This window comes from Anneissia japonica, unplaced genomic scaffold (genome assembly GCF_011630105.1).
Source record: "Anneissia japonica isolate Jap-2015-1 unplaced genomic scaffold, ASM1163010v1 scaffold718_len1063573_cov188, whole genome shotgun sequence".
Taxonomy (NCBI): Eukaryota; Metazoa; Echinodermata; class Crinoidea; order Comatulida; family Comatulidae; genus Anneissia; species Anneissia japonica.
In genome coordinates, this window is record NW_022727435.1 from 23,936 (window position 1) to 34,486 (window position 10,551).

Here is a 10,551-nt window from a genome sequence, read left to right on the forward strand (position 1 = left end):
AATTGATTTATTGTATTGTTGATATATATTTTTTTTATCATCATTTACATAGTACCGGTAGTATGAGAGTGCAATTTCCGGGCACCTAGAGGTCCATATTCTCAAAATTGTTCCACCTCAGCCCAAACCTGAGGTGATGGTGAACTCTCACACACCCCCTACCGCCAAATCCTGCATCCGACCCAACTATGGTACATCACACATATTAATTTGATATCTATGGTTGCCGAAAATCACTGATAAAAGATCATGAGAAACAATGGTAATGTGATGATGAATTTCACTATTATAAGAATGTCATTTCCGGACATCTTAAGGTACTATTTCCTCAAATGGTAGGCCCTCAGCCCCAACCATGGTGGGGCTGAAATGGGGGTGGTCTCACGAAATTCCCACCCCCTTACCTTTCAAAACAGATCTGCACCTTTGAAAGGGCCATAATATTGACTTGTACCAAATACCTTAAAATATGTCATAACTCAATTTCGCGAAAATATTATTGTTTTTAATGTTTAATTAAGATTGTTAAATTAGGAAACTTTGATAAACATTTTTAAAATATGAGAGTGTCATTTTCAGGCACTTAGAGATAAAATGTCTTTGAATATTTCTGGTTTCAGCCCCAATAATTTTGGGTTAAATGGGCAGGAACCACGGCTGTTTCTGATTTTAAAAACATATTATGTATCTAGAAAATTTTGAAAATGTACAACATGCTGATGCTAGAAATAGCTTGATTTTACATCTCAATTTTTGAAACATTTATCCATCCGATTGTTAAATGTTTATTAGGTCCTCCAAATGTTTGCAGGACGTCGCTTCTACATCAAGGTATAGGAATGGCAGAATTGACATAATTAAACTTGGTGTTTAGTCATTTTTCTATGTTTGTTATTATCAGGTGATCAGTTTATTTGAGCGGTGTGGGATCCAACAAGACACTCATAAGGTGCTGCTTGAGTATTTACATGACATTGGCGAAATCCTTTACTTTCCTGAAGACGAAGCCTTAAAGGATATTATTGTTTTAGATTTAATGCGAATAGTAGATATGTTTAAAACAATAATCACTGTTAAAGACCCTAATCTTCAGGTGAGCTGAAACAATTTATACAATTGTGGACTAATTTATAATAATTGAACCATATTTTCAAAAGTAATTTTTATTCTTTGCTTAATATTATGATGTACCGGTAGAGATTTTTTGTATAAAATTAAATTTTAGGAATATGCATTGAGAGATGCCTGGAGGAGATTGAACTCAGGAGTACTAGAGGAGCATCTGTTGAGACATCTCTGGAAGCAGTTTAATTTTTCATCTAAGACATTTGACTTCTTCATATATCTCATGCAGAAGTTTGGACTGGTGTGTGAGAAAAAAACTCAAATGGTAATTTTATCTTATTTATTTTATTTTTTTTAAATCTTTTTTTATCTCGTACGCAGTATCTGATCAATTCTGAAACACATTAAAAGTAAGAGTATTTCGCTTTTTGCTGTCGAAGTATTGCTACATAAAAAGCTGTTTTTTGGTTGTTGTTTAGGGTGATGAGCGTGTTTTCTACGTTCTTTCACGTTTGAAGCCTGAACGTGTGCTTTCACCACCCACAGAAAATCGAAATTGTGCAGTTTCTATCTTTCATGACTTCAGCGGCTATTTACCTGACGATCTTTTCCAGCGTGGAGTAACTAAGTTCATCGAGAAATTCCAAGTAGAAGATAATGAACCTAAACTCTCTTATGAGCATGTGGAGTTGTATATCGGTAAACTTCACCATGTGGTTCTGAATGTAGCCACCATCAAGAATCGGCGTATGTTTCAGGTATATCTGTTACCTCTGTCATTAATGATATTTAGATCAACGTTCTGCAAACTGTGTGTCACCAAAATATTTTGGTGGGTCACAAACTTGATAGTATTTTTTTTTTTTTAAATACCAGCTACTCTAGGCTGTCATTATCGCATTAATATGGACACATGTTATTTTGTAATATTCAGAACTTTTCTTTATAAGACAAGATTTTATGAATAATTATTTACATTTTAATGACACATATTTAGGTTGAAAACTATCTTAAAATATACTACTGAAATGAAATACAGCATGTTGCATACTGTAAGGCGATATAATGCCTGGGTCTTCTAGATTACAAAATAGAATATCAAATTATTTACTTATTCATAAAAAATGAATGTTTCCACAATCACCGTCACTACTATAATATCAACATCAACATTGTTGCCACTGACATCACCATTATTATCACGGTATATTAAAGATTTATATTATAAACATATGTGACATATAGACCATACAACACATACATTAACCGTACAAAACCTGCAGTATTTCAGTTTTAAAATTATATTTAACTTCAAAAGACAAAGATTTATACTTGTTTATGTTTTACAGACAACAATCATTAGATTAAATATTTCCAATGCCGATCAGCTCAGCAGAGAAGATGAGCCCTCACCGACAGTTTGTAAGAAGGTAAGGTGCACAATTATCTGGTAGCTGGACTTAATATTTTGTTGAAATCTATATAAGAATAAAATGACACAGTTTTAAACAAAAAAGAGGAAAAAACCAGGAAATTTCTGGTACTGACAACTGACACTGATTGTAGAGCTACTTATAGTTAGTTTATTTTCTATTTTATATTCCGTTAGCTTCATCACCTCTCTGCCACTCATACTATAAACGCTTATTATTTCTGTTAGGCCTTGCAATAGTATTGTAACTTCCATCAGTATTTTTTATATTTCTGAATTTACACTTTGGATCATAAGATGGATAAACGAAAATTGGTAATACTACATGGAAATTATCCCAAAAAAAATCCACTTGATCTCAATATGCAATACTGTCTTTGAAACCTTGTTATCCCAAACCCTGATTAAGGATCGAACATACATACTGTATGTTAAATATTTGTTAGAAAGAAATCTTATCATTACAATGTTTTAATCGTACTCTTTTTTCAAGTACAGTATGTGTTCATTATAATAACTGTGTATGCTTATCCTGTGCTCACACTCTAATCCAGGTACTGGACTTCCTCAAAACAGGATTAAAGAATTTTTCGCAAAAAGGTGCACGAGGAGTTGGATTAACAATGTACATCCCTTGTGTATGTTGCCCAAATGGAGATGCTCATATGCATATTGTGCGCACATTCGATAAGAATGTGCTGCCATGTGGAAGCCGTGGTATGGAAATGACGCGCTACAATCGATTATTTGGAGACAGCATGCCAATGCAAGATAAATGTATATGTGCTATTCTTTCTCAAAAACCTAAACAATTAACTTTTAGCATGTTTAAAATAAAATAAATACTTAGTAAATAAGTAAATAGATATTTGTCATTGGTAATAATGTTTCGTTCTACAATCATAAACTTTAACATAGTAGTTAACTACTAATGTTCTGTTACTTATGATACTGTGAGAACAATGAAATAAAACTAAAAGAATCAGGGAGCAGTGAAAGTTACGTCACTATTAATTTAATCGACAGAAAAAGATTGTTTGCATTTGGAGTACTGAATCATGTTTAAGCCTAGGTAGGCTACACCCAGTTTCTAATTCATAATACACAAAAGAATAAAAGAGGTCTGATACAAAAAACTCCTAGCACTACAGCCAAAACCTATTGTGCCAACAACAAGCCAAACACCCCATTGTGCACCTTAGCCTTTCAATGGTATAATCCATTGTTGGGTGACTTTTGACAGGGGTGGCTTATGACAGGCGTGGCTTTCTAACGATTTCCTTCTTTCCAATTTTGAAATGCACATTCATTATACATAAAATAGGATACCTAAAATGTTTCTCACAAAACAGTGTCAAGACAGCAAAAAAGATTCACATGACATTGGATGTTTTAAAACAAAACAGTGCACCCTTGTTTCAATATAATATGTTATCTGTTCTTTAATTCTTAGCTGTTCCACCTTCCCACGTCGCAGTAAATAAACCTGAAGCACCTGAAGGTCAGTTTACATTATTGTTACTAGTCCAAAATAGTGAAGAACCTCTATAATGATACAATACAGAGATAACTTCTCAAAAACATCTTGTAGTAATGCTATAAGTATATAGAATTTCAGAACGTACATACGCAGAATGTATATACGTGTTTTTGTGATTGAGTAGAGTATAAAATCACATTAAAGTGGTCGCATTCCTTTTTGGCGAATCAGCTGCAAATTTGTCATCTATCATAGTAGAAAGCAGTAAGGTAACGGGCACCACAGCAGCATGCGTCCACTGCCCCCAGTTTGCCCACATGAAAAGCATGTGTGGAGTGTATTAATAAATCTTCCTAATATCTAAAATGTTCATGTGGTTGTCATAAACGATATCAATAAATTTCCAAATAGTAACTGCATGTTATATTTATTATACTGTTTTGAAAGACTTTTGGTGTTTTGTGTATTAGATTATGTGGATGATGTTACTATTGAGACAGTCTCTGAGAAAATAGGGCTAAGAAGAAAAAAGTTTGGTGTCCGTCTGGGACTTAGTTGGTCTGAAGTAAACAAGTTTAATACTCACAAAGGAGAGGAGGCTGTCAAAAATATGATGTGGTATTGGAGGAGCAAAATGCAAAGTAGAATGCAACATCAGCTTAAATCGTTGTGTGTTGCTCTGGGACATTATGGGTTTAAGACATTTGCCGACTCATTGTTTAAGGGTGATACAGAAAGTATTGTTATCGAAGAACAAGCAGGTCAGTTATTTAACATATTGTATTACCATATTCATTATTTTCATCTGATTTTTCCTAAACAACCTTAAACTTGCTAAAGCAGGGTGGGCATAAAAATCGGTTGGAGGGCCAAAGTGAATTTTCGAACACCGAGGGCCGCACCCAAACTTTGATGTTTCCAGTGAGCTGCCAAAAACCGCCAAGCACTGCTTTTACACCACTTTCTTCTGAGTTTTAATGTTGCCGGTGTCAGGCCGTGAAAAAGAAGGTGATTTCTAGCCAATGTTGCTTGGCGGGCCGCACACATATAGTTTTTAATTTCTATTTGCGGGCCGCAAAAAAATCGCAGTCGGGCCGCACTTTGCCCACCTATGTGCTAAAGTCATTACTATTTATAAAAAGAAAATCCTCTTATAAAATCCATACTTATCTATCCATACTTATCATTTTTGATGACTATAACCATTCAAAATGCATTCGTAGCCAAACTCATAATATTTTATATTGAATTCCTTTTGATGTTATTGTGTGTGTTGTTTTCTTTATATTGATGGTTTATTTGTATCTGTATCACTTTGAAAACCACTACACAAGTACTGAAAGCAAACCGGCAGTTCAAAGAAAGAATAAATAAATAACTCTTGGCCAGTTTCATTATTCACTATCTTCACAAAAATCAATGTAAAACTCTGTATTCTAGATTTCTTAACTTCATCACAAAACATAACATTCTTAATCCCCACCAATACGGATTTTGAGAGAATCATTCTACTTCGCATGCTACCCTTGATCTAGTTAATAATACCATTAATGCTTTTTAACATTAAAAAAAAATCCTACATACTGTAGTTTATTTTTAGACATCAGTTAAAGCCCCATTCCCGGCAAAATTTCAGTTTTTAAGAAAAATCTAATTTTTGTAAAATGTTATAAAGATTTATACATATAATAACGGAATTGCTAGTTTAACTGAATTTAGACATTCCTAAGAATGAAAAAGTGTTAAATAAGACTGAAATTTGATTTTTTTTTTTTGTGTTCCACACAAAAAATAAATGCGGATGAATTTTTCATGTTGATTTTGCGATAGGTCGTGAGAAGAAATATCGTAGGCGCCGAAAACATTAGCCTATCCAACGCTGCTAGGCTAGGCCTAGAGCCTTACCTCGATTTAGGTTCTGTTATCACACATAAAAACGGCCGACATGATATTTTCCGTTGCTAGTATTGACACTTGTGAATATAATATTTCATAGGAATTATTTCAAATTTGTTAAAAAACTCATTCTGACTGAGATTTTGACACTTAAACAAACATATCTCAGCCTAACCAAACGACCGCATTGTGCGAGATGCGAAGTACAAAAACCAAACTTAAATAGCAGAAGAATGAACTGCTCCGCGTATTTGCATTAAAATCGATGGAACATTCGCCCTCCTGCGGTTGCAGTAAAATTTGAACATTTTACTAAGTGGAGAAACTAAAGGAAACAAGCAAACAAGAGCAGCGCCTTTATTATTTTTATATAGCGCCGCCGCGCGGTTGCAGTAAAATTGATCTCCGTGTACCCACAATGCCTTTTGAATGGATGTTTCGCTATATTGGGAAGCTGCTCTATCTTCTGCTATTTATTATCTTTGCAAAAACTAATCTCATTAGAGAGGGCGCACTTTATTGACTGTATAAAGTATACATAAAAGCGAGAGTATTCCAGTGGATGCGATCTACAACCTCTGAATTTGCCTAGTAACGATGAATTCGTCCGTCGAGAAAATCGTCGAGAAAATGGTAATATTTTATGAGAAATAGTCTGTATTTCTCATTTTTTTTATTCTTTTGTGTAAAACTAAAATTCATGCCAATATTTTTCCATGATTTATAATAATTGGAGTAATGCTAATGCATATTTTCTAAAAAAAGTCAGTTTTTAGTGAAATTTTGCCGGGAATGGGGCTTTAAGCATTTGAGGTCATAAATCAAATAATATTAATTGATATTGATTAATCTAATACACTATGGAATTAGAGGTATCGTATTGAATTTGTTTAAAATTGTATTAATAGGAAACAATTCATTACCACTGCATCTTGTGAATCATGAACAGAGAATATAGATCGCGAATATAGCCTGTGGTGTGCCAGGCATCAATTCTTAGCCCGTTATTATTTCTCACTTTTTTTATTCACTTTAATGTTGATTTTCTCCCCCATTTATATCTTGTGTAATGTAGTGTGTTCCTGAATTTGCGATTGAGACAACCGCCTTAGCTACAGTGATTTGGTTCACTGGTTGACTCAGATCTCCCTAAATTTAAGATTTTTTTTGTGTAACACTTTCTATTATGTACATACTGCTGATTATTGACCTAATCAATAATTGACCTAATCAATACCTACAAAACAAAACAAGAACTGTATATTACTGCAACTACTGTACCATTAATATGACATGTCCATGGATGGCGAGATCGGACAAAGATGTGTTCAAAGAAACCAAAGGCCTTGCGTTCGAATCGCACCTTGGTATTCAATTTTTTATTTATTTATTCTTTTCAATTTAAAAACATTTTATATCATTTTGATTATTTATTTTTATTATTTTTTCTGTTAGTGGTAGTAATTATTGACAATTATGAACCCTTGCTGAAAACCCAATTGCTCCAGCATGGAGGATATTTCCTCCATGATTTAACAACAAAAAGCCCCGTCTGAAAGGTGCATACAGGAAGCAGTTTAACGCACAGACCAGTTAGCGGTCGCTCTTATTTTTAAAAAAACATAAAAGTACTCAAAATACATGATCTGTATAAAAGAATTTCATTATCCATACTTTGATATGTTGAATTATTTAAAACAAAATATTCAGCTTAAGCCTAACTGTTACAAAAATCTCCAGCTATTTCTACATTCCTGTGGAATGATCTTCCTAGTAATATTAACAAAATTGTTAGTTTACTAATTTAACAAAACATCTGACGGTACATTAAGCCTATACCTAAATTGAATTTATATATTATTACTATTTCTTTCGATATTATTAGTATTATGACTTAATACTTATTATCATCAATCATTATTACTATTATGATTATTCTTGTATGCTTATAATCATAATTCTCCAACAGTCCCTATGAGACAAATTGCCTTCTAATTTGTGACCCCAACAATGTCTTTTTTTTATAATGTAAGTTTCCAGGTATTGAAGTAGTAAAAAATAGTAGAAGCTTATACAATGTTATACAGAATCGAAGCTACACAAAATGTACAATGACATTATTTTAAACATTGACTTTTAATTACTTACAGAACAAGATTGCTTTAGTGATCAAGACCTGCTGTTCATCTGTGACAATTTGCCAATCGGATGGAGAAAACTTGCAAGGCAACTAGGATTTGAACAGGCAGTAATTGATGACATTATTACATACAACCACCAATGGGAGAGCGACAGCAACATGCACATGTTGGCTATATGGAAAATGGGTCACTCAGAAAAGCAAATGCCAATCATGATCAAAGCTTTAAAAAAGACAGGATTTGATCAAGTTGCAGAACGTGTGTGTGAAAGGCATGACTACAATGACAAGGCTGTATATCAAAATAATTGTAGACCTCAAGGTTAGTGATGTCCTTAAAACACTTACTCACTTCTGGTTATCTTTTGGTGCCATCACTATCATGTTGTTCCACAGCCCTCTGTTTCTGGTCTGTTACTTATCTTTCCTAACCATTGCTCAGTATGTCAATCCAAGGGATCCTCATTCTTCTAGAATGTCCACCCAATCAGGTTTATTCTTAGAAAGAGGGGTTCATGTTTCCAGGTCCTACTCTGAAAATGTATTTATATATTATAATAAAATTAAGGATAAAATTATTTTCGTTCTAGTTTGGGTAGATGACCTTATTGAAACATCTTACATGAGTTTAAGGACTGTATAAAGAGTAAATTTAAAATGGAAGACTTAGATAAAGTATCCTACTGCTTAAGTATAGACAATGTACAAATAAAGGGTCAATATACCAAAGCCAGTACATTAAAAGTTAAGCTTCACAATAGTGTCTCTTGTAAATATATTGCACAATCAGTTAAAATTATCAATAAAGCCAATGCTAGATTAAAATTTTTGTATAGGCAGAATGGGTATCTTAACAGAAAATGTGAAAAGCTTCTTTGTACTCCATCTTGCAATGTCTTTTTGACTATGCATAAACAGCTTGGTTCTGTGGTGTTAATAAACACCTTAAATCTAAACTGCAAGTTATTCAAAACAAAACGGTTCGTTATATTAATTCATTAGGTCCCCTCTCACACATTGGAACAGAGGAACTTTTAAATCTTAGTATATTAAATTTAGCTGATAGAGTAAAATATTAAGATAGATAAATCATGTAAATAAGATCTCTATTGGCAAAAATGCTCCTTATATGTCTCTGAATTTCTGTAGAGTTCACGAATTCCATAACTACAATACCAGAGGAAGTAATTTAAATTTCATTGTTCCCAAGGTCAAAGGTGTTGCTATTTCAACTTGTTTCTTCTCAGGCATCAAAGAATTGAATGCCCTTCCAAATTATATTAAATCAATCAATAATCATTTAACTTTCCGTCAAGAACTAAAAAATTATCTTTTCGACAAAGCTGCAGTAGATAACTCTCTGTCTTTTGATTTTTGCTGTAATTGCCTTGCCTTGTTGATGACTTTTTTAATTGTTGCTTTCTGACGTCGAAAGTCATTTTAGATTTGTTTTACTTTATGTGGACCCCGTTGGAAACAAGTTGCCATTTGGCGACTTTCATGGGTTATCTGGGCGATCTTTTGTATCTTCTTCCTCGTTCAATTTGTCAACTTTTGCCTTTGATGTTTGTGTTTGTGTGCCGAATAAAGAAATAAAATGAAAATAAATAGGAAAATATTAGAAAAAAATAGCATTTAGATACATATACTAGAAATTATATCACACAGGTGGTTGGGAAATTTCAAATCCTATGCGGTCCGCAGGGCCCCGACCCCTAGGGGGCCCCGAAGGGGTCCAACCCATATGGTCCTCAATCTATCACCTTGGCTAAAAAGGATTTTGTTAATACACTACAACATAATGTGTCATTGACTGTAGAACATATCATACTATATCCAGCGGGCCCTGCCAGCCCTGGGCCCCCACTAAATAATCTGTCAATTATTTTTTTAATGGAAATTAAAAAAAAAAATATATTCACAATTTTAAGTCTGTGAGTGCCATTTCCCGCCATCCAGAGGTGCCACAATCATAAATTGTATTATCTCAGCCACAACCATGGTGGGACTGAAGTGGTAAACCCTCCATTTTTTAAAGTTCCTCCCTGGCCCCACCCCCCCCCCCCCCTCTATTTCAAAATTTCTGCATCCACCACTGATATCATATCATTTATTCGTCAATAAAATATTTAGAATGACAATGAAAACATGATTTTAAAATGTGCATCATCGATGACAGGGTGAACAGGCCTGTGCTCTCGACGGGGGAAATTTACTCTCCCCTCCTGGTGCCACCACTGAAAGCATTATGGGTAACATGGACAAGTAAAGTTTCTTTACTAATGTTCACTTCACCTTAATCAAGTTTAGTATTGGATTTGTTATAATCGGTGTCAAAATGTATATACAAAGGGCGCTGATAGGGCACTGATAATCTGAAAATGGCCCTGTTATCTTACAGCAATCGATAAGCATTACTATATTGAGGAAGTATTACTGATCTCCTAACTAATGTTAAACCTACTCAAATATTTTACTTTCTTTCAGGAAATTGGTGGTATTGGCCAACATGGGCAGTTCTCCTTCTCGGTTGTATAT

At 33.9% G+C, this 10,551-nt stretch overlaps 1 protein-coding gene across 1 annotated transcript; it reads left to right on the plus strand.

Annotated features, from left to right (window-relative positions):
- Nucleotides 1-758: 758 nt before the first annotated feature.
- On the plus strand, nt 759-8,656 carry LOC117113731. Its single transcript, XM_033257174.1, has 9 exons — nt 759-1,093; nt 1,226-1,390; nt 1,545-1,823; nt 2,415-2,495; nt 3,052-3,268; nt 3,951-3,998; nt 4,448-4,738; nt 8,024-8,335; nt 8,604-8,656. The coding sequence occupies exons 1-9, from the start codon at nt 1,037-1,039 to the stop codon at nt 8,654-8,656; spliced, it is 1,503 nt and encodes a 500-aa protein (XP_033113065.1). The 5' UTR covers nt 759-1,036.
- The last annotated feature ends 1,895 nt before the right edge of the window (nt 8,657-10,551 follow it).

Excerpts from the sequence above, each read along its gene's own strand:
- LOC117113731 (XM_033257174.1), top strand. The coding sequence starts at position 1,037 with ATGCGAATAGTAGATATGTTTAAAACAATAATCACTGTTAAAGACCCT. Across the intron at positions 1,094-1,225 it reads TTAAAGACCCTAATCTTCAG|GAATATGCATTGAGAGATGC; the intron begins GTGAGCTGAAAC and ends ATTAAATTTTAG. Across the intron at positions 8,336-8,603 it reads AAATAATTGTAGACCTCAAG|TTTGGGTAGATGACCTTATT; the intron begins GTTAGTGATGTC and ends TTTTCGTTCTAG.